Raw genomic sequence first — 25,561 nt, forward strand, 5'->3', positions numbered from 1 at the left:
TCAATTTTCTACCAATTTTCAAATGGTCAAACTTTATTAACGTGGCTATATTTGTAGGTGCTTTAACATGTTTCATGAAAAAATTTTTTGAAGTATATGCAGTGTCATAGGTATATTTTTGACGTTTATAACAAACCAAACCATTTGAAAATCGGTAGAAAATGGTGCAAGTGAAGAGTTTGGTTCCAAAACGCAATAAATCCATTGTGACAAATTTCGGAAAAAAGTGTTTTCTATACCAAGATGACAGAATAACACGGCGGATATTGGATTTTGCGTAAAATAAAGAATTTACTTTTAACTACTGACCTGTTATAATACTGATTTTGGCAGTTACTACTTTTTTTTTCAAAAATGGCGTTTATCGCGTTTTGGAACCAAACTCTTCAAGTATTGGTCATTTTAAAAGTACATGTACCATTAAAAAACAATGCTACAAGTGAGCGATCGCCTTGTGGTACAATGGTCGCCAATTGCGGATGTTCCACTCAATTGGCCGGCAGCGCGGGCGAAACATCTAGCCTTTATTATACACATCTATGTAGTGTTTGTAATGGTACTTCTTCTGTGGCACAAATGGCGTTTCTGCACAAAAGCGCCCTCTGGCTTTTGGATGGGGCGGAATTTCATTGTAGTTCATTAATCAATTCAATTTCAATTCAATCAATTCAATTCAATTTATTTATTTGTCATTGTTACAAAAACAACAAAATGTCGGTGGATAAAATTCATTCATTCAGAAAACGCGCATTTGCACGATTATTTGTCACAGTCCTACTTATTAACTCTCTTACCGCCATTGATGAGTTTTTACAGCAATTCATTTTTCTGCTATTAGGGTTATGCAACTTATAAAGCACTAAAGCATCTATGGTTTCCAAAGCAGTAAATACTCTGTGTATGTTTTGATCATCGCTCCCAATATAATCTCTAACAAAACTCCTTTTTAAAAATGCAATTATCAGAGATTTTTGTTCAAAATTTGATACCCATATTTGAGAGGTGAAAAAAAGAGATAGGATTAAACAGGTTTTTTTGTTTGCTTAAAAGCAGAGAATCTGTTCTTTCATTTGGTATATGGTAAAAAAATAACATTTTCTGGAAGGCATTAACTCTTTCCCCGCCATTGACGAGTTATCTCGTCATTCTGCAATACCGCTATATCCACCAGGTGGCGCACTTCCGCAATTTATAAAAACCGGAAGTATTGCCCTAGGGCAAACAGCTGTATGTCCGTGTATGTTTTAAAGATCGCTCTGCATCTGATCTCTATCAAAAGTCCTTCACAAAAATTTAATTATCTCATCTTTTTGCTCAAAATTAGGTGTTATTGATGAAACCTACACATATTTCAGAACACATGAAGGTAGGATGAAACAGATTTTTTTGTTTGAAAGCAGAGGATCTGTTCTTTTATTTCATATTGTATGTTTATATATTTAAAAAGGAGCATTTTCTGGAAGGCATTAAACTTTTGTGAAAATCATGAAAAATGCTGGTGGGGAAAAAGTTAAACTTTTGTGAAAATCATCAAAAATGCTGGCGCTGGCAACTTTTTTTTTTTTTAAACGCTGGCAGGGAAAGAGTTGATGCTCAAACCTGCCCGACTCTTGACTTTGTGTGTACCTACAGTACCTTTACAATACGCTCAATATACATTATCAATGCAGTGCTTACTTTAAAACTAGTGCGGGGTTAGTTGTAACACGGACTGTTTTCCAGAGATTTATTGATGAACGTGTGTTTTGGTGGCATACAAGTAAAAAAAATGTCATCATATGTTTTTTTTTCGGTTTCTAAGTTGGGTGTGTAATATACCAGATCCAATGCTATTTCATATTAATCAGTGTCTTATTTCAAAACGATGCTATGTTTTAGTCAACATGTCTGCAGCTCTTAGCCACTTTTTTGGTGGGCTTGAAAATATTTTGACCCAGCGGGGTTAATTGTAACGCTGTGTTACAACTAACCCCTCAGCACTTACGATATGAAAACAGCTCATGTTAGCATAACTCTTGCTGTTGTTTTAAATAGGTTACACATGAATGTTTGCTGGCTACAACAAAATAAATTTGCCTGTCTTGTCAAATGTATTTTTGTTCATATCTTTAATATTGATTGAATAAGGTCAGGTCAAAGATTAAAATCATAAGGAAATAAATGGCTTAAATCAGATTTCTCAGAATTTGATTTTGAAACTGTAGTTTGGTTATTACAGTCTGGGTCACATATATAAAAAATTTTTGTCATAATTGTGCTGCTTTTTCTCACATATTTGTATCCATTTATAATTAAACTATTGTTAGAAAAGGGCTGGATGAATGAATACAGTGTGGATAGCTGTCTATTATAGACAGATATATAAACAATATCCACTTCAAGTATATAGACAAAATATTATTGAAATATTTGCCTGCAAACTTAATTTTTAGAAAGTGTTACAACTAACCTGCCTGTTACAATGAACCCCACCTATGGGGTAAGTTGTAACGTTTGCACTTCTGTCACATTTGGTGTAATTGTCCAAGAATGGTAAGTACTAGAAACAAACTTCAAATGTTCATGTGTGTGTTGCTTGTGTAAAAATATAATTTATCAAACTTTTTCAAAATATTTTTTGAATGATTGAGCCAAAAAGCGTTAGGTTGTGCTCTGCCCTACAGTAACCTTAACTGTTTCACAAGCACATTATACCATTTAACTGAGTGCAACAAGAAATGAAAAGCAGGCGGCTGTTGAAATTGGGCTGAAAGTTGATTGATGTCCTGTCTTAATGCATTAATGAGAGTTTAATCCTGCGTTATGTACACATCCTGAAGAGTGAAGACAAAATATTTCAATGGCCCTCTGGTGGAGGACTGCGTTATAGATCATAAACTCCTCCCTCTCCATATTTAACACCAGTTTAAATCAAATCAGCCTGTTAAATCATGTTGAGATCATTTGAGATCTGTTATTGGATGATGTTTAGGACTGGAAGGTTTCTTCTGATATGTAGTCTTTTCTATTCACGCGTTTGGACACCACTTTGTTGTGACCCAGTTGTGCTTCTTTTTCATTGGTCCATTGGCTTGTTGAGATTTCTTACAGTAAAGTTGGTCCAGTTTGGACATCATGCTATATGTCCGGCTTTGTTTCTTCTTCATTTAGTTGGGTCTCAGTGTCTCTCTCTCTCTTTCTCTCTCGTTGTCGTGACTTGCGTGTTCTGGTTGTTCAGCACACGTGTTTTCTATCATGATGGGTGTTGTGACACTCAGATTTTGGAGGGGGTGTGGCTCTATACTCCTCCAGCTGAGACAGCTCCCATCTGGCATTGCAAACAATTTGCACGAGAGCTTCCTCCTGACAATCAGGTGATCAAATACGCTTTATTATAAAAAGCAATGTTTGTTATTGTCGTTGACTTTCACTTCGTTACGTTTGTACAGCGTAATATTGACCATTGCTATTGGTTGGACAGACTTGGTTGAGTTGAGTAATGTTTTATTAGTGCTACAAGTTGATTTTGGGATTCAGCGGAGCACATTACTTTGATTCAGCCGATGACAGATCTACCGTAGTGTAGGACGGCGTTTGTCCACTTCATCTAACCATAAAAGGCAGCGTTTGCTTTACCTTCATCTCCCGCTTGCCAAATCTTCCTCCTCCTCATCAATAAAACTCGTCTTTGAAAAAGCTTTCTAATAAAAATAAATGTAAATCTTAAAGAAAGCAGACCACTGAGTCTGTACAGTACAGTACGGTGTGTGCACACTGCACAGTATTGTGTGTGTGTGTGTGTGTGTGTGTGTGTGTGTGTGTGTGTGTGTAAACAGTAAAGTATAGTATGTGCGTGCATGGCATAAAACAGTTTAAACTTTCAGTCAAGTCTTCTTTTCTAAGTCAACGTCAAAGTTTGTCCTGACTCTTTTATTATATCCTCTATATGTGTCATCTCCATTCACACTGAAGAGATTTGTTTTCTCTTTTTTACTGTTAAACAACACTGTTAAATGTTCTACTGCTTATATTACCGATTTGTGTAGACCAGGTCTGATCTGGTCTAACCCAGTCTTTCTTTGTGATGAAGCTGTGTTATTAAGCAACATGACTGTAAGGAGTTACTCATCATTTTACTATAAAAGTAGTGTACGCAACAGCTCCACATGCTAAACGTAACATGAACCACGTTTTATTTAACAAGTACTTTGACACCCTGCATGAAGTCTGGTGCACATTGCTGGTTTTCCAGCACAAAAGATTGATTTAGCCTGCTAAAATATTTATGCTAGATTTTCTCTCGTATCTCGCTCACATAATTACAAAGCTTGCTTTATTAGGGCCCAAACTACTATTGCAGTAGTTGCAGTAAGTGTTTAATTGTTTGGCAATGTTGGACTGATTTCAGGAAATGTACAAACTTCATTGATGAAGTGCAGTGATTGGCTTCTTCGAAGTGCACACTTGACTTTCCAGCATAGACTGTAAAAAAAGATGAACGTAGTCAGGGTTTCCCGCAGCACATTTCAGTTAAGGCGGCCCGCCTAACCCCCCCAGTCACATTAGCTACAAGCGACAGAGACAGAGCGACAGGCTACCATTCATTTTCAATGGAAGTGGCCGTTTGCCAGCGACAAGCGACGAGCTTGCCGCTGCGCGAGCAAGGCGGGGCCAAAATAGACAAGCAGGCTATTTTATGCAAATGCTGAGCGATGCGACAAAGCGACTGCCAATCAGAGTGAAGGAGCAGCGTGACGTAGGTCTGTGGTCGAGTCTGAGAAAATAATTCAAGATGGCGGAAAATGCGTATTTATGTATATATCTGATAAGTTTGGCATTTTATCTCATATATTTTGTTACTTTTATCGAGAAATAAATACTTTTAAATCCAAAGACACCGTTCTTGTAACTTAACAATACCTCTAAAGTGACTTTTGATACCGCTTTGAGAAACTAGCCAAGGAACGCCCATCAAGCGAGTGTGTGTCGCTCGGTGTCGTTCACTTTTGTAGCTAATGTGACTGTAGGGTAAGCTTGGAAACCCTACCGCCTTAACTATTTCGTCAAAAACAAAAAAACAAACACTGCACAAAAGGCCGTCAAGTGCATCTCAGAGAATAGCGCATACACGCATCACACCGCGAGTGGGGACACGCGCCAAACGGCTGAAATGAGAAAGACGTGGTCCGAACCGTCACTGTCTGGAGGATAACTAGCCAGTTGATAAAACATCTCGAAGAATAGCGCGGACGCGCTTCACACCGCGAGCGTGCATGCGCACCACACGGCCGAAATGAGATAAGACGTGGTCCGTCATGTCTGGAGAATAGCCAGTTGATAAAACGTGTGTCCGTGAGAACTGTAAGTGGACTTATGTTTTGGGTTTACTTAAGCCTGTTATTGCATTCGTCTATTGTTCTTGCAATTTTAAAGTAAGTTAGCTGGTGATTTTGTGCTTTGAGCAACCTGCTAGCCCCTTTGATTACCACGCCCTCAGCCCCAAAACCACCTTAACTAACAAATTTTCTGCGGGAAACCCTGGTAGTGTCCGTGACATCACCCATAGGTTTCTGAAGATTGTTTTTGAAGCTTAAAGTAGGCAAAGCCTGCCGTCACTTTCTTGGCAAGGCGTCACCGCACATCATCCGCGGATACTCGAAAATGGTTAAAGAGGCAGGACGTGAAACCACGCCCCCCAGCTCAACTCTAGTGACAGCAGTGGCAGTTGACCCCTCACTCAAGTTGCCACACCCTTAATTATGCAGAACTTAAAAGCTTAATATAATATAAACTGATGAGTTACAAAAAAATTCACTCCCCTTACAGTTGTCATGAAGGGCAAAATTAGCTATACAGACCCAAAATATTTTTTGTACCAGGCTGTAAACATATTAATTTCTACTGTAAAGTTGGCCATTTTTACATGGGGGGGGTCTATTGGAATTGACTCCCTTTTGGAGCCAGCATCTAGCGGCCTTCCGTATTGGCTTCATCAGAGAGATCGGAAGGTTGCCCTTCGCTTTCCAGACAGACTGGTAAAACCAATTGTGTCCTAGACTTGCAGAAACCTAGATGAACACTAGATGAAGAGTTTTTTTGAAGACTAACAGCTCATCTCACTGTGATGTTGTGTGTTTGTGATGGCAGTGATGAATCAGCAGGCCCATCAGCAGAACCTGCAGCAACAGCCGCAGAGCTCTCAGTCTGCCATGATGAACATGAGTGGAGCCATCAGCGCCCAACAGCACCAGCAGAAGATCAGACTGCAACGTATTCAGATTGAGCGCGAGCGCATTCAGAGGAGACAAGAAGAGCTTATGCGACAGGTGAGCATCATAGACACAATACTGATAAAATACTGTTTCTAAATCCGCCAACAGATTATTGTGTTTCCCCAAACTTACATGATTGTTTAACACTGTGTATCATTTACAAACTTGTAATAAAAGAATAGTGTGATGGTGACAAATAGAACCTAATGGCCACATGTACTGTACATTGAAAATAAGATCGGGCCCAAAACAGAACCTTGCGGTAGACCATACAAAAGACCAAATATTTATGAAAATAACAAAGATAAAAGTTAGCCTCTGATATTAAATGGAATGCACATTTGGCTCCGTTTACTTAGTCCAGCAAGGCTGTTGTGGTTTTGTGGAAAACACATGTTGTGTGTTGGCCAGTGACTCTGTGCCAGTACAGAGTCAGTTTTTTCCATCTTGTGTGAAAATGCCTGGAATGGGGCCGAGTTGAGCAACATTAGAAAAGTGTTCAGACAGTTAAAATCCAAACAGATCATTCCTTTTCTATCAGTACCATTCTTTAACACACACACATTTTAGTGTTACAGTAGCTGCTAACATAAGAAACAAAGACTTTAACGCCCCCTAGTGATGTGTGAGTGTGCGTGTCAGCAACATAAATCACAGCTCAGGTTTACACAAATGATTTAAACAAGGTCATGGTTGTTCTGTACCAGCAGCTTGACAAATACAGCAGCGGGAGAGTTTACTAAAGCAGACAGACCTCACACAGCGTCTGTTTATATCTCCGACTCTTCTCTTACTTTAGTATTTTGACTTTTCTTTGCTCAGAGAGTGCATGTGTTTGTAGAGATCATGGCTGAGAAAAACAACAACTTATTAAAGAGTTGAGTCAGTTTCTGGTCCTAAACTTTTTCCACAGTGAATTCCTGCAGCTGTTTTTGTGAGCGCACTCCACCCTGAAAGCAGTGCCAAGAGACTCGCATCTATATATAAACTGATGTGATTCATACTTTAACACACTGCCAAAATATCTGTGAAAAAAGACCAGAAGTAAAACACTCATTCACAGAGGTCACTGTGGGCAATAACATATTCATTTTAAATAAAAAGTAAAATGATAAAATGTATTTGCTGATTTTATTTTGATTTAAAGGGAAGATGCCTCTTTGTGGTCGGGTTACAGTGTTGTCTGTGTTTCTCCAGGAGGCGGCGCTCCGGCAGCTCCCCATGGATTCTGATATGGCACCCGTGACGGCGTCTATCGGCTCTCCGGCTATGACACAGGGAAATATACCTAACAACAGCTCAGATCCTTTCCTCAACAGGTAAGTGTCTGCCGTGCTCCGTAGTTTCTTGTAGTTGGCTTGCATTAAGCGTGTTAAACATGTGAAATGTGTTAACAGTGGGCCGTATCACTCTCGGGAGCAGAGCACAGACAGCGGCCTCGGCCTGGGATGTTACAGCATCCCTACTACACCTGAGGATTTTCTGAACATAGATGAGATGGACACAGGTACTGTGTAAACAGGCCAATGACGTGACGTTGATTATTTTGTGTCCGTATGGTTCAATTAAATGTAAAAGGGTTACAATTTCAAAATAAATTTGCAGATTGCTTGCATACAATGTCTTTTTTAAGGACCAAATCTAAATATTTTGAAAGAATATTTGGGGGATAATTGCAAAAATAATTGCAAAAATTGCAGAGCATATATCAGGGCAAATATTACAAAAACACATTAAATTTACATTCAGAAATGACTAATAAAATTACGTTTTAATTTTTTTTTTTTTTATGATTACGCTTACAAGCCATCAAGGTGATAAAATATTTAATATTTCTCATTCTTTGGCGCAATTGGCGGTTACACCATTTGACATTTTCAGGTCCATTCAGTCTTAACTTTCATAAAAATGGTGCAAATGTAATTTTTTATTGCATAAAATCAACATAAAAAAAAGATTTTTGAGTTTCTCATCTTGCCAAACTCGACTCATAGATTTAATCGTACACTTATAATATTGCGGTCATCTACATGTCCCATCGGATATGATTTATGACCTGTAATCACTTTAAATTACATGTGAGTCTTTAGACATACAAAACTGCTCTAATGATGTAATATTTACAAGATTTTTGGTAGTACTTTACTTTTAAAAATAAAAGTCTGTGTCAATTGGTGTAACTAGTATTTTTTATATTTTTAAAATAAAAATATAAATATATTCATAAAAAAGTAGAATAAAATATAATCATCTAGTATAGTGTAATATGATTTTTTACATACATTTTTACATCATTTGTCAAAGATTATTTAGAAAACAGAGCATAAATCAGGACAAAAATGACAAAAACACATTAAAATTTACATTCAGAAATGACTAATAAAATTACATTTTTTTTTATGATTACGCTTACAAGCCATCAAGGTGATAAAATATTTAATATTTCTCATTCTTTGGCGCAATTGGCGGTTACACCATTTGACATTTTCAGGTCCATTCAGTCTTAACTTTCATAAAAGTGGTGCAAATGTAATTTTTTATTGCATAAAATCAACATAAATAAAAACTGATGCGTGCTTTTAAAACAAGTTTTTTAAAAAGATTTTTGAGTTTCTCATCTCGCCAAACTCGACTCATAGATTTAATCGTACACTTATAATATTACGGTCATCTACATGTCCCATCGGATTTGATTTATGACCTGTAATCACTGTAAATGACATGTGAGTCTTTAGACATACAAAACTGCTCTAATGATGTAATATTTACAAGATTTTTGGGAATACTTTACTTTTAAAAATAAAAGTCTGTGTCAATTGGTGTAACTAGTATTTTTTATATTTTTAAAATAAAAATATAAATATATTCATAAAAAAGTAGAATAAAATATAATCATCTAGTATAGTGTAATATGATTTTTTACATACATTTTTACATCATTTGTCAAAGATTATTTAGAAAACAGAGCATATATCAGGACAAAAATGACAAAAACACATTAAAATTTACATAAAGAAATGATTAATAAAATTATATTTAAATTTTTTTGATGGTTACGCTTACATGCCATCAAGGTAGATAAAATATTAAATATGTCTTATTCTTTGACACAATTGTGGTAACACCATTTGACATTTTCAGGTCCATTCAGTCTTAACTTTCATAAAAATGGTGCAAATGTTATTTTTTATTGCATAAAATCAACATAAATACACTATGTGCATTGAAATAAACCTGATGCGTGCTTTTAAAACAAGTTTTTTTTAAGATTTTTAGAATTTCTCATCTTGCCAAACTGACCCAAACAACTTTGTCACTGACACAAACATTGTGCGAAACAGATTGTGAATCTCGACTCGTAGATTTAATCACACTTGTAATACTGCGGTCATCTGCATGTCCCATCGGATTTGATTTATGACCTGTAATAGCTGTAATGACATACTAAAAATCATGTAAATATTACATCATTGGTGCAGATTTGTAATACTTTACTTTTAGAAATAGGGTCTCATTCATTAATATTGGTTAATGCATTAGCTAACATAATCTAATATATACATATACATATACATATACACACACATACATATACACACACACACACACACACATATATATATATATACATATATACATATATAAATGCATATTGATAGTAAATATGATTATTAAGTGTTTAATTCAGTTCATGTTAATGTTTTAATTAGGGCTGGGAAAAGATTAATTAATAAAAGTGTTGTTTTTTTTGCATAATATATGTCAGATTTTTTTTATATATCAATTTTTTACACACATGTAAATGTTTCTTAAATACATAGATATTTATATGTACATAATAATTACACACAGCACACACTCATATATTATGCAAAAAAATCACTTTTATTTTGTATGCGATTTAATTGTGATTAATCTTTTCCCAGCCCTAGTTTTAATTAAAAAAGTGCGTTTAGAATGAAAAACTCCCACTGATGTATAGGCTAACTCACAGTATAAATGATGTTGTCCTGTGTACAGGTGAAAGCATGGTGTCTGTCGGTATGAACGTCCCTCAGCAGAACCGTTTCCCAGATTTTCTGGACTCTATGCCCGGCACCAACGTGGACCTGGGCACCCTGGAGGGTGCTGACCTCATGCCCATCCTGAATGATGTGGAGTCTGTCCTGAACAAAAGTGAACCGTTTCTCACCTGGCTCTAGATTCACACCAAAGACAAAAGACTTTTAACACATTTTATATATATATATTATAAACACAATCAGCTTCTTCCATGAGACACAGAACAAAACTTACCAAAGTGTTTAGCCTGAGAACAAATCATCGAGCATACATCAATTAAAGCTGTAGCAGATGAAGAGGTTTCATTTTGTAACTGATGTAGGATAGAGTAAGAATTATAACTTTTGACAATGCTAAAGTAGTGAGCTACCGAACAATCTCTCAATCATGTTGATAAGAGACTCTTGAATGCTTGCTTTCAGTAAATGTTACCTAAAAAGAGTCAATCTCATCATGTCAGGTAAAAAATTCTGAATTATTTTTATTAGAATAAGAAGATGAAGCATTAATATTTTGCATTTATATTATTTAAATCAACAAGTTAACTCAAAATAAAAATAATGGGTAACACTTTACTTAAAGGGGTGTTCATAAGACACCTTTATAATCATGACATGACATTTTATGCACGTTTATGACAACTGTGTTCATTTTTTTAATGCAAAGATGACATTGTTTGAGATTTGTTATGACCAACTTGACATAAACCAAAACAACATAACTTGTCATAAATCTGTCATAAACATGACATAGCAGAATAATTATCAAACTTAAGAAACGACTTTGCTTTATGGGTTAATATCATATTCAACTGTCATTTAAATATCATTAAGTGATAATACTCTGTCAAAACATTACCTAGACAATTTTACCAGTGATACAAATTGAATTTGTCTTTTAAATGTCATTAATGGTTAATACTCTGTCAAATAATTTTAAATACCTTAACAAAATGCAACAGACACGTCAAAATATTATACTTAACTTTATGTCTGTGCACAATACATAAAAACTGAGAACTAACACAACTTGTTCTTCCTCACACAGAGGGTTTTGAATTTTTCTGACATAGAAGAAAAAACTAACAAAACATTTAATCAATTAATTTAATGTAATTAACTTTTTTTGCGCTATTTTTGTGGTGTTTTTCAGCGATATAAACCCAACGCTGCATGGCTTAACCCTTTATTGTACTGTTTTCATTTTATTTTAGGTGAATCGGTCTCTAAATGTAATAAAATATAATTTTATTCATTTTAATTATTATTATTATTATTATTGAATAATTGATTTTATTTCTCTAACACCTGGAGAACACTTTAAAAACATTATGAAGAATATTCATGACGCTATGAGTGTTAACAATTAATGACGTTTTAATGACAAATTATATTTGTACCACCGTAGTTGAGGTCAAGAAAAATATTCATGACGCTGTTATAAAACTATTCTACAGAGTATTAACACTTAATGACATTTTAATGACAAATTATATTTCTACCACCGTAGTTGAGGTCAAGAAAAATATTCATGACGCTGTTATAAAACTATTCTACAGAGTATTAACACTTACGACATTTTAATGACAAATTATATTTCTACCACCGTAGTTGAGGTCAAGAAAAATATTCATGACGCTGTTATAAAACTATTCAAAAGAGTATTAACACTTCATGACATTTTAATGTCAAGTTGTCATAATGCTGCGTTTACACCAATATATAGTTAGTTTGCCGCTTGAACAGTTTAAATGCATTCGCGCGTGTAGAGCGAAGTAGACGCGCGGAAAAAGCAAGCGTTTGACGCGTGTCAGAGGCAAAATCCGCTGCTTGTGGGAGGGGCAAGTGCTATGCGGTTGTCTGTTTGCAAGATGGCTGATGTTGATCGTGCATTTATTGAGAGTTACCGGTTTGTATTTGGTCACCTTACTATAGGGGGAAAATAAACAGCGCGGGTCTATAAACGTCACGTGACTCAAAAGTGAAATGTGTATTTACAACTTACCAGGTTGCCCAATGTCCTCACTGACACTCTTCCAAGCGAGGTCCTTTTTATTCCTGTCTCATCTATAGAAATAAGAACTTGTGTCGTATAGCTCCCGGTGACTGCTTACGGACAATATCAAGCGTTCCTTCATGTTGAATGAGTTATTCCGCAGCAAGCAGGCTCCTGATTGGGTAACGCTGCACAAAAATCCGCCAAAGTTCAAATTTTTCAACTTGGGCGTCAGCCGCAAATTCGCGTCAAATGCAAAATGCACAAAAAGACACCATTCGTAACACGCCATACGCTTAATTCTAAACTAAATGCACGAGTAAGGCGGAATTGCGTCTACCGCGCCAATGCGAGACCTCCAGACGCGCGTCAACGCGTCTTCACATTGACTTAACATTGAAATCACTGTCATCTTTGAATTAAAATTGACATAAATTGTCTCAAAATCTCCTTCATGTGTCATGTCATGATTGTGAAGGTGTCGTGTCGGTCTTGTGAACACCCCTTCAAGTAAAGTGTTACCAAATGATGTTTTACATCTTTAAATGTTAGTTTCATTAAATAGAACAAAGTGCACTACAGTATTTTTCTGTACATTACTGTATTCTAATATTATGATTTGGGCTTAACCGTCATGAAAATATTACGACGCAAAAAATCTTAAGTGGTCAAACGAAATCATTCATTTTTTAATTTTTTGATAAAGGTTTTTAAGGCTCATTTATAGGTAATCCAATATACATTAAACCAAATGAATAGCAGCTGTGTAAATATAAATCACTTTATATCCAGCACTGAAATATTTCAGTTTTTTTATTCACGTTTATTCCAGTATAGTTATTGTTTCACATAAACGTTTTATATCATGTATGTTTTTTATGTACTACTACAGTATTCTTGTTTGTATACTGTAAAAGAAACCTTTGATGTTTGCTCTTGGTGCATTTATTTAGTTTGCAGTGTAGTATTTATCAAGAGCTATTTTAATATAGTTTATAGATTTTTTCAAATGTTAAATAATGAAAGCACTACATTACGGTGAGGATTCAGCAATACTGATTTTGATCTGAAGATTGAATTGAAACTCTGCTCACATACCCAATCTGATGTTAATGAAAGCAGTGTTATGTTCATCTGACAGGTGAAGAATATCCCATAATATCTTTAGGGATTAAATACTTTCTAATACAGCAGATCATTTGTTTTTATTTGTGAGATTGTGAAACTGGATTATATTGGGGCCAACACATAGTTGTTGTTTTTTCTTTCTTTTATAAGCCCATCTGAAATCCAGTTCTTTATATATTACACATATAAATGTTTTTATTTTTATTTCTACACAGGTCTAATTTTTTTGTATTGCATGTTTGATCTGTTGTGTGTATAAACACCCCTTGCCATGATTTATTTGTATGGTTACTTTATCAATGGGGTATAAGTAGAAATGTGTGTTGGATTTGAGGATTGCAGAGAAAGTAAAGAATGTTAAAATGCGACTTTAGGTCAAATTGAGCTTATGACGTCTTTCGTGAGGACTGACCGGTTGAGTACCGGGTCGATACAAGCTGTACTCGAACCCGTTTGACCTTCAGAGATTTACATCATTGTGATTTAGGAAGAGCCCACATGATGGAGCTGTTGGTTTCTTTATAAAGCTGAGATCTTTTGCAGTTACATTTAAATGATTTTATTTTCTATTATTAAAAACTAATATTACAGAATTTGTATCATACAAAATGAATTAATGCTAAAAGAAAGACTATAGACTATCAAAGTTATGTAGCACACTACACATGGAGGCTTTTCGTAAGATTACAGACTCTGTGAACGTCATGCTGGAAAGATAAAAAAAAGAAAACATAACGGAGAAATATTCAAGTGGTGTAATGTATGTGAAATGTATGCATTTGAGTTGTAACCTCTTTGAAACTGTCAGTAAAATCAAAAAAGAAATGAATAAAATGGTTTTAGCATGAATTTTTGTTTGGATTCAATGAAATAAAAATTGCTATACATTTTTATGTTCTCTAAATCGGTTTCTTCGTCAGCATTAAGTCAGTCTGCAGTCTTGGGTGTATGTGACCCTGCATAAAAACCTAAATATTGTAAAGAACAATATAATCTTGACATCTTTCATATTGACTGAGTAAGGCCATGTCAAACGTTGAAATCAAACTTTAATGCTCCTCCTTATTTAGAATTCAAAGGGACACTCCACTTTTTTTAAAAAATATGCTCATTTTCCAGCTCCCCTAGAGTTAAACATTTGATTTTTACCGTTTTTGGAATCCATTCAGCTGATCTCCAGGTCTGGCGCTACCACTTTTAGCATAGCTTAGCATAATCCATTGAATCTGATTAGACCATTAGCATCGCGCAAAAAAAATAACCAAATAGTTTGGATATTTTTCCTATTTAAAACTTGACTCTTCTGTAGTTACATCGTGTACTAAGACCGACGGAAAATTAAAAGTTGTGATTTTCTAGGGAGATATGGCTAGGAACTATACTTTCATTCTGGCGTAATAAACAAGGACTTTGCTGCCGTAACATGGGTGCAGAGGCGTAGTGATATTATGCCGCAGGATATGGAGGACCACAAGAGTCATGCAAAAATGTAATAAAGAACTTCAATATTTAATAACTACCTGGACAATAAAAATAGCAATTAATACATTTGTTTAAAAATTCTTTAATCTATAAATAATAGACAAAGTTACAAAACAAATCATTATGCAACATTTTATTAGGCAATAAAAAGTGAGATTATAAAAATAATGCAGAAATGAAATATCAATCCACCAACAAATAGTTCAAATCAACATAACAACTTACAAAAACAACACAAACACTCAATAAGTTCATCATTCCAAATTGCATTTACAAACTCCCAACCAAACAATGGAATTTTAAAATGTATTTTAAAAGCGATTTATAAAGAGAAATAAACAACTGGATTCACAAATTGAACTAGAAATACAGGTTTAAATTAGGCATTTAAAAGGGTATTTCCGTTTAACATTTCTGTTAAACATAATTTTTTTTTCGCTATTCAATTTGCTTTTCATTTTAGCCTCTCTATTTAGCTTTTCCATGACTCTATGGGTCCTCATCCGAGATTTACGAGATCCACCTGGCCCAAAGGACCCAAAGAGTCACGGAAAAGTTAAGAATTTATAAATGCAATTTAAAATACTGAACTTATTGAGTGTTTTATGTTGTTTTTGTAAATTGTTATATTAATTTGAACAATTTATTAATGGATTAATATTTTATTTCTACGTTATTTTTATAATCTTTTTATTGCCTAATAAAATGTAACATAATGATTTTTTGTAACTTTGTCTATTTATTTATAGATTAATTAATGAATTTTTAAACAAATGTATTAATTGCTATTTTTATTGTCCAATTATTAAATATTGAAGTTCTTTATTACATTTTGCATGACTCTTGTGGTCCTCCATAGCAGGATCCCTATTCGCGTCTTTGCATTGACTTAACATGTAAACTACTTGTGATTGCCGTTTCATCCGCTTCTTGTGTGAACGCACTATTAAAAGGTTTTGTTCCTATTCTCGTAATAGGCCTAATTCTGGATTCACACCAAACGCGGTAGATGTGGCAAAAACACTTAGTTGTTTTTGTAGTTGGACACTTGAACATTTTGAGTTTACTTGCGCGTTTTTGATTTCAACTCATTCACGCATCATTAGTTCGAGGCAGATCTGCGTCTACCACCCACACTAAATGCCTCATTCATGCGGCGAGACATCCAGACGCGCCTAAACGTGTCTTTACATTGACTTAAAGGACAAGTTCGGTATTTTACACTTAAAGCCCTGTTTTCAGATTGTTTATGATGAAATAGAACGGTTTTGACTGAAATTTGGACATATGATGCTGACCCGATAATTTTTCGGGGTGTTTGTTGTATCACCTCCCACCTCTACAATGGGTGTGTAGGTGGACAGGAACAATCCTTCCTTAAATGCATTAAACTTTCGTTTACAAAGACATGAAACTCACCGAGTGGTCAGGGGTGTTCACTGATATGCTCACACAAAAATCACTGCAAAAGGTGTTTTACCGTTCATTGTAAACTTGGGGACCTATTTTTCCAAACGCCTCACACCCGTATATTCTTCCGCTGAGAGCTTGAATACACTCCAGCCCAGGTGGTGGCGATAATCCGCCTTTGCCAATTGCAAGAATACAAGCAAGGTTCCCGGTGCGGAGTAATACAGTACCTCACAGCACATCTAATACAAGTCAATGGAGTTGGACAAAAACTACGATAAAACCTGTTGAAAAGCATCTTTTGCAGCGATTTTTGTGTGAGCATATCAGTGAACACCCCTGACCACTCGGTGAGTTTCACGTCTTTGTAAATGAAAGTTTAATGCATTTTAGAAAGGATTGTTCCCGTGCACCTATAAAGCCATTGTAGAGGTGGGAGGTGACACAACAAACACCCAAAAACTCTTGGGACAGCATCACATGTCCAAACCTCAGCCAAAACCGCTCTACCTCACCACAAACAATCCGAAAACAGGGCCTCAAGTGCAAAATACCGAACTTGTCCTTTAAAATTGAAATAATTCGCGCCAGACGCTTTTTTTCGCGTTTGGTGTGAACGCAGCATAAGTAATAGGTGTGTTTTGGGCGTAACATGCTATAAACCAATAAGAGTCTCAGTTCTCCTCCCCTTTAAAAGCCAGTTGCAGTCGCGCAATGCCAACCTTTTTTACTTAAAGCCTGCAAATAGATTCTGATTAAAATAAAGACAATCACAAAGACAATAATTTAAAGCTCCTTATGTCAACTGATTCATAACTGTGGCGAAACATTTTTTTTAAAAGATTCTCCAAAATATCTAACTCCATATTAAATATTTTTTGTTAACACGATAAGCAGAAGAAGAAGAAAAAATAAATATTGAATGCAATTCTGTAGTGTTTGAACATAAATGATTCCTTGATCAGTTCAGTCAGTCATCATTTGAATTCATCATGTGCACATAAAGTTAATGATTCTCGAATGAAGATCCTCCATAAAACAACATTCCCCTCATAAAACCCCCGATAAAAGATCAACATCACAAAGTCGGAACAACAAACATTTGCTTTAGCCAGGAAGAGCCAGGGAATAAGTTATAAAATTACATAAGAACAAAAGTACAGCGTATAATCAATGCTCGTGCGCAATACTCGATGTGTGTATTTCACTATGAAATCTGAAGGATAGCAGCTGTTGTTTATAAAGAAATCTCTAGAGTCTCTAAAGCTGCTTTTCAGATCATCCCATCGTCCTTCCTGCTGTTTCCTGTTTTTCCTCGAATAAAAATTAATTTTGCTGAGTGAGGTGGAAAGTCGAAGAAATAACAAGGACAAAGATTGTTTACATTCCAAATTTATTAAGTCTTTTTATACTGTATATTAAAATAAGACAATAAGACGTTTTAACCGATTTCCTGAGATGAAATAAAATATAAATCTGTTATTAAGTATTTATCAAATATTCCATTTATTAAAAATATTTATTAACTCTTAGAAAATAACATTAACCTTTTAATAAATAAATATCTATTTATCTATATTCATATATTGTATATATGCTATATCATATTCACAATTTTATATGCATATATATATATATATATATATATATATATATATATATATATATATATATATATATATATATATATATATATATATATATATATATATATATATATATATATATATATAAAACATTATTTAACAATATAACATCTCTATTGCCTTCATAAGCTGTCAGCCATCAGGCAGACTTTGAACAGGCATGCAAGAAAAAAAAATAATAAACAAACAAGCAAAACCCGTCCAGACAGTATAAATACAAATCATGAGGTGATAAATGGATGCAGATTCAGATTTTATGTAGATTTTGTACCAAAGAGTCACAAATCCAGAGTTTAGTCTGAGCCCTGTGGGTACAAATAAACTCAAGTTATTTTAACATATTGTTTCAATCTAAAACATCTTATGATAGGAGCAACTTTAAAGATAATACTATTATTTTAAAATGTAAATGATTAATAAGTAGATGTGTCTAAACTTTGGTAGCATGCTTAAGTGTGTTGAGACGTACCCCACAGCAGCCGCAGCAGTCTCCACAGATGGTACCGATCAAACCATTGATCACCTGAAAGAGACAAAGTCCAATCTCAACCAGACTCGCCACCATCACGATACAGAACAGAGACAAGTGCCATGTGATAATGCCTGATGGTTTCACGCATTCATCCCACAGCGAATGATTCGACAAGTAGTTCCTGAAAGATAAAGAAAACATACATTCAAATACAGAAGCTCCATTATGCCCATAGACTTTATTATCACCTGATGTGAGTTAATAATAAATGCATACCCATTCTCGAAAGGGTACGTAACATTGAGGTCGTTAATGAAACATTTAGGTCCGTGATTAATGGCCACACCAGATACAATCACAGCGTAACCAGCACCCAAAACACCAACTGCAGCGAAGATAATAGAGCCGAACATCTGAATATAAAAAAAACAAACCAAGTTAAAACAGACAACTCGAAAAGATTTGATTTGACCTTATTGGAAGCTTTTATATGCAAATGTTTGGGCTTGTAAAATTAAATTGCATGGATTGGATTGTCATTCGTTTTTCTTTAAAGTTGCTCTGAAATATTGAAAGCTCTGCAATAACAATTGACTTAATAAACCTTTGAAATAGATATTTTGTTATATACACCAAAAAAATTATTCATTCAATTTACTAAATTCCTTTAAGGTAAGTGGTTGCAATCAATTCATTTAAGCCACACCCAAACATGATTAGTAAAGTAAAGTAAAATAAAAAACTTTTGTTTAAATATAGCTCAAATAAATTGATTGCAACCACTTACCCCAAAAAATTTGAGTAAATTGAATGAATCATTTTTTTCAGTGAAAGAATTATGACTCAAAAATGACTTTTTTTTAAGGTAAGTGGTTGCAATCAATTTATTTAAGCTACATTTAAAAAAATATTTAAGCTACATAAAAAACTTGTTTAAATGTAGCTTAAATAAATTGATTGCAACCACTTACTTTAAAAAAATTGAGTAAATTGAATGTATATTTTTTTCAGTGTGGGTCACTGCTACCCAGTCTCACAAGGTTTCGTGATATAGTCACATAATTTTTAGAATCTTTTTTCGTGATATCGATAAAATTATATTTATACATGCCATCAAGGTGGATTAAATATCCAATATTTCTCATTCCTTGCCGCAACTGGTGGCCACACCACTTGACATCCTCAGGTTCACTCAGTCCCAACTTCCATAAAATGGTGCAAATGCAATTTTCCACTGCACAAAATCAACACAAACACACCACCTGCATAATAAACCTGATGCGTGCTTTTTTTTAAGATTTTTGAATTTCTCATCAGAGTCTCATGAAATTTCGTTATATAGTCACGTAATTTTTTTATTCTTTTTTCGTGAATTTCCGCATTTTTCGTGATCGTACAACGAATTCCTGTTTTCGTGCGACTACCACGTATTGGTCACTCAACTGCTCCTTCCCATTTTCAAACCATTGTCACTTCGGTTTAGGGTTAGATCTGGTGCTTGCATTAGAATGACGCTTTATATATTGGTTAATACTATTTTTTCTGATTTATTTTTTTATATATCGCCTGGCGATAGGGTTAGAGTTTGGGTTTGGGATGTCATTTTATGTAGCCCAAATCCAACCCTAAACCGAAGCGACAATGGTAAGAAAATAGGACAAAACTGTTGAGTAACCAATACGTGACAATCACACGAAAACAGGAATGCGCCACACGATCACAAAAAAATGCGGAAATTCGTGATAATATCACGAAGAAAGAATCACAAATTACGTGACTATATAGCGAAATTTCGGGAGACTGGGCAGTGACAAAAAAACGATTTGGCAGAATTAGAAATTCAAAAATATATTAAAAAAAACTTTTTTAAAAAGCACGCATCAGGTTTATTTCAATGCACATAGTGTATCCATGTTGACTCCATGCAATAAAAAACCAAACCTGCACCATTTCTATGAAAGTCAAGACTGAACGGTCCTGAAAATGTCGAATGGTGCAACCGCCAACCGCGGCAAAGAACGAGAAACACTCAATATTTTATCCACCTTGATGGCATGTAAGCGTAATCATAAAAATATATAAATACAATTTTATTAGTTATTTCTAAATGTAAATGTTAATGCGTTTTTGTAATATTTGTCCTGAAATGTACTGAAAACAGTTTTGTTTTCTAAATAATCTTTGACAAATGATGTAAAAATGTATGTAAAAAATCATATTACACTAAACTAGATGATTATATTTATAGATAAATATATTTTTTATGAATTATTTATATTTTTATTTAAAAAAAAAACTAGTTACACCAATTGACACAGACCGGTTACACCACATTGACATTTTTGCAGTTATCCCCCAAATATTCTTTCAAAATGAAATAAAAACAGAAATTTTAGACTTGGTCCTCAAAAAAGAGAAATAATCTACAGTTTTATTTTGAAATTTTAACCCTTTAACATTTAATTAAACCATACGGACACAAAATAATTAACTTCATGGAGGAATTAACACCCATATATTACTTTCAAACGTGTTTGTGGGTGGGAATGGTGTAGAAATATAATTTGTCATGTTGACAAAAAAATCCTTAAAAGACATTTTGGTTTGGAGTGTTGGAGTCAAACGTAAGTTTTCTCACCGCAAATCGTTTTCCACAGCTTTCATTCCCACAGCAGCCACAACAGTCATTGTTCTTCATTCCCAGGAAGACCAGAGCGGGAAAAATCATCTAAATGCAGATAAACCCACATCGTCTTACTTTACACCTTTATACTGGAAATATAAAATCTTAAATAAAAATGAATAAAGTTTCCTCCTAAAATATCAGCTAGAGGGATGCATATAAAATTAACCAATATACATAATGTAAACACAAATATATTTCACTCAGAAATATTGTCTATTTATTCAGTTTACAAAAGAATAATTCTGTAAAAATGCACACAAATAAATAAATAAATTGTTCCTCAGTCTCATCAGTATACCAGATCCCAGAAGTCCTCCTAGATAAAAGACTTCATCTGTGATCTCGGCGGTGTTGTCAGCAACTTTACCTCCAGGGAAAAACAGCAGAATATTACAGAGGACACAGATGATGGACAGAGGTAACAGGGTTATCCCCAAACATTTGGCAAAACCTCCGGAACACATTTTTCAGTTTGTCCTATAGATAGAGTCCACAAAAATAAGAGGCGATGCGATGGCTCTGGTCTCTCCGAGTCCTATATTTCAGTGTGGTTTACTCTTCTTTGCTTCTGCAGGTGAATGTCGGTGTGTATATATACACCCCTGACGGGGTGTAGGTGTGTGATGTCACCTGAACACTCACCTGTAAATGTATAACATTGATCTGTCAGAGCCCACACAGTCTATCAGCACTGAGTCACAAAACCTAACCCATCTTTACAATAGCTAAAGATAGATTTACCTATCTAGGAATTCTCCTAATTTTAAAGTTTATCTCTTTATGGAAGCTAACTACGCCCCTCTTTTAAAAAAACAAACAAAAAAATTGTTCTTGAAGACTCTCCCTATCTCGCTAATAGATAAAATAAGTGCTATTAAGATGTTTTTTCTCACGCAACTATTATATTGGTTTTATACCGAGCCCCTAAGGTGACATTGGAGTAAAAAAATCTAAAGTTTAGTTTCATGTGCTCACTTTCGCATTCATATGCACGTGAAATAGTTTAATGTGTGTGTGCGAAACTAAACGCGGTATTTTCACGTGCGCATTCGATAGTTTCACGTGCACACGCAGTAGTTTCACGTGCGCACCCAAAACTAAACTTTATTTTTTTCTCCATGTCCCTTTGAGGCTCCGTAGTCTTAAAACACTCCCCAGTCCTTTTTAAGCAACTCGTCAAAATCATCTTGCTCTTAATATGGAACTATAAAAGCACCTTTCCAAAACTAGAAACAAGGAAGGTCTTGCATCCCCAAACTTCCGTTGCTATTATTGGGCCAAGCTCAGAATTATGTCAATAATATTATGACAAAAGTGGTAAACTACAACTCACACTTATTCATCTACCAAAAAACACTTGATAAATTTAGTTTCAAGAGCATTACATATTTTAAATCACATTATACATATTATTAACTTCTACATAGAGTATTTCCAAAATATTATCACTTAGTTTCACCAGTTTAGACGTTCCCAGCTATTTAATATATGGAAGTGGTGTATGCAAGGTATAAGAGTCTCATATTTTATTATTTTCTCATATCAGTACTAATAGTTATGACTTCAGGATGTTGTTAAAGGGGTCATAGTGTGAAAATCTGACTTTTTCCACGTTTTAGTGCTATAATTGGGTCCCTAGTGCTTTTATCAATCTAGAAAACATGAAAAAGATCAACCCAGTAACTCTGCAAGCATGTAAGAAATTATGTTGTTCAGATTTTGCCTGTTTTGGGAGGTAGGTAGCAAGGCCAATTATAATAATACCGCCCCTTAATAAGTACTTTCCAACCACGGCACTGCCATTTGGTGGAGGGAAAAAGAGAGTGAGGAAAAAATTGACAGACAAAATTTACAGTTTCAATTGGAACAGACCACCATCATTGCGATTAGTGTTTGCATTTCATCAGCTCATTTGCATTTTAAAGGACACACCCACAATTTTTGCTCTGACCTAAAAAAATGGGAATTTTAACATGTTATAATAAATTATCTATGTGGTATTTTGAGCTAAAACTTCACATACACACTCTAGGAACACCAAATACTTATTAAACATTTTTTTTAAATCTTATAATATGACCCCTTTAAACATATTTTCAATATAACACAATATAACATTATTTTTCCATCCATTTTTTAAAGTAAGTATTACAAGGAATTTTAAGCAATTTATGCAATTGCTTAAAATTTCAAGTAAAACTAATTAAAAAAGTGGATGCAAAAATGATGCACTACATTTTAAAGTAAATACAGTGTATTTTTTTTACAGTGCAGAGTCCCCTAATGGTTTTACAAAACTACACTGTAAAAATTATTTTGTGGACTAAATAAAATGAATAAATTCTATAAAAATTTATAGTAAAAATAACACAAAAAGGTGAGTAATTCTAAATGAACACATTGTTTTTGTAAATTCAACTAGTTTATCATGTAAAATTCGTATTTTTGGTTGAAACTACTTGAATTATTTTGAATTATTTTAGTAAATATAACTAACTGGGCAGTGGACTAAAAATAGTAGGCTGTATTTACTTAAGAATATAGTGCATCATTTTTGCATTCACTTTTTTAATTAAATTTTACATGGAATTTTAAGCAATTGCTTAAATTGCTTAAACTTCCACCTAAAACTTACTTAAAAAATAGCAATTGCTTAAAATTCCCTGTAACACTTACTTAAAAAAATTGCAATTGCTTAATGTGCTTAAAATTCCACTTAAAACTTACTTTTAAAAAATTGCAATTGATTAATTTGCTTAAAATTCCACTTAAAACTTACTTTTAAAAAATTGCACTTGCTTAATTTGCTTAAAATTCCACCTAAACTTACTTAAAAATAATCGCAATTGATTAAATTGCTTAAAATTCCACCTAAAACTTACTTAAAAAAAATTGCAATTGCTTAAATTGCTTAAAATTCCACCTAAAACTTAAAAAAAAATCGCAATTGCTTAAAATTCCATGTAACACTTACTTAAAAAAATTGCAATTGCTTAATTTGCTTAAAATTTCACCTAAAACTTACGTAACAAATTGCAATTGCTTAATTTGTTTCAAATTCCACCTAAAACTTACTTAAAAACATTGCAATTGCATAAATTGCTTAAATTTCAACCTAAAACTTACTTAAAAAAGCGCAATTGCTTAAATTGCTTAAAATTCCAACCTAAAACTTACTTAAAAAACGCAATTGCTTAAATTGCTTAAAATTCCACCTAAAACCTACTTAAAAAATTGCAAGTGCTTTAATTGCTTAAAATTCCACCTAAAACTTACTTTTTAAAAAATCGCAATTGCTTAAAATTCCACCTAAGATCTACTTAAAAAAATTGCAATTGCTTAAATTACTTAAAATTCCACCTAAAACTTACTTTAAAAAACTGCAATTCTTTAAATTGCTTAAAATTGCTTAAAATTCCACCTAAAGCTTACTTTAAAAAACGCAATTGCTTAAATTGCTTAAAATTCCACCTTAAACTTACTTAAAAACATTGCAATTGCTTAAATTTCAACCTAAAACTTACTTAAAAAAAGCACTTGCTTAAATTGCTTAAAATTCCACCTAAAACCTACTTAAAAAATTGCAATTGCTTAAAATTTCACCTAAAACTTACTTTAAAAAATTGCAGTTGCTTTAATTGCTTAAAAGTTCACCTAAAACATACTTAAAAAATTGCATACTTAAATTGCTTAAAATTCCATGTAAAACTTAAAGGTGCAGTGTGTAATTTTTAGAAGGATCTCTTGACAGAAATGCAAAATAATATACAAAACTATATTTTCAGGGGTGTATAAAGTCCTTTCATAATGAATCGTTATGTGTTTATTACCTTAGAACGAGACCTTTTTATCTACATACAAAGAGGGTCCCCTTACATGGAAGTCGCCATTTTGTGCCGCCATTTTGTTTCTACAGAAGCCCTTAACGGAAATTTTTTTACTAATTGTCTCCGACGATGAATGAACAAAAGCAAGGGGTGAGCAGTGGACTACGCCGTTGGTTGCAATTCGCATCCTCACCACTAGATGCCGCTAAAATTTACACACTGCACCTTTAAAAAAAGTGGATGCAAAAATGATGCACTGTATTTAATTTTTTTTCAGTGTAATAATATAAATATATAAGCAGTATTATAATAAAACCACATAATTAAACTATTGAGCACACCGATCTTTATTTAAATAATTATAATTAAATATATGATGGTCTAACTACAACATTATAGTCACTTTAGTATTCTCTCTTACTCTTTAATACTAAATGTAAATGTTATCTCTATGAGCAAGTATATGCAAATATTAACCTCACCGTGAAAAAAGTTTTTACCTGTACTGATATCTCAGTAGTTACTTCCTCAGAAAAGCACACATGAAAATGTGTATATATATATATATATATATATATATATATATATATATATATATATAT

At 33.9% G+C, this 25,561-nt stretch overlaps 2 protein-coding genes across 4 annotated transcripts in view; one reads left to right on the forward strand and one right to left on the reverse strand.

The window, feature by feature from the left end:
* The window catches only part of wwtr1 (WW domain containing transcription regulator 1), a 53,941-nt gene extending 43,134 nt beyond the window's left edge, over nucleotides 1-10,807 (forward strand). For 2 of the 3 annotated variants that reach the window (XM_055217620.2, XM_055217622.2), the window contains 4 exons: nucleotides 6,127-6,305; nucleotides 7,449-7,570; nucleotides 7,649-7,758; nucleotides 10,272-10,807. In XM_055217620.2, coding sequence (XP_055073595.2) covers nucleotides 6,127-6,305; nucleotides 7,449-7,570; nucleotides 7,649-7,758; nucleotides 10,272-10,453 — 593 coding nt within the window. In that variant the 3' untranslated portion in view covers nucleotides 10,454-10,807. The remainder of the gene's footprint in view (nucleotides 1-6,126; nucleotides 6,306-7,448; nucleotides 7,571-7,648; nucleotides 7,759-10,271) is intronic. The other variant, XM_055217621.2, reaches the window with a different exon arrangement.
* A 7,206-nt stretch (nucleotides 10,808-18,013) lies between these two features.
* tm4sf4 (transmembrane 4 L six family member 4) lies at nucleotides 18,014-21,712 on the reverse strand. Its single transcript, XM_073861875.1, has 5 exons — nucleotides 21,419-21,712; nucleotides 21,085-21,170; nucleotides 18,723-18,859; nucleotides 18,444-18,627; nucleotides 18,014-18,279 (listed from the first exon to the last, which is right to left on the reverse strand). Exons 1-5 carry the CDS (start codon nucleotides 21,594-21,596, stop codon nucleotides 18,268-18,270), a joined length of 597 nt encoding a protein of 198 aa, XP_073717976.1. The 5' UTR covers nucleotides 21,597-21,712; the 3' UTR covers nucleotides 18,014-18,267.
* Between the last annotated feature and the right edge of the window lie 3,849 nt (nucleotides 21,713-25,561).

The sequence above is a fragment of the Misgurnus anguillicaudatus genome, chromosome 23, assembly GCF_027580225.2.
Source record: "Misgurnus anguillicaudatus chromosome 23, ASM2758022v2, whole genome shotgun sequence".
Taxonomy (NCBI): domain Eukaryota; kingdom Metazoa; phylum Chordata; class Actinopteri; order Cypriniformes; family Cobitidae; genus Misgurnus; species Misgurnus anguillicaudatus.

Coding starts and splice junctions, on each gene's coding strand:
- tm4sf4 (XM_073861875.1), bottom strand. CDS start 21,596: ATGTGTTCCGGAGGTTTTGCCAAATGTTTGGGGATAACCCTGTTACCT. Junction 21,171..21,418: donor GGGATCTGGTATACTGATGA/GACTGAGGAACA, acceptor GCATTTAGATGA/TTTTTCCCGCTCTGGTCTTC. Junction 18,860..21,084: donor GCTGTGGAAAACGATTTGCG/GTGAGAAAACTT, acceptor TTTTATATTCAG/ATGTTCGGCTCTATTATCTT.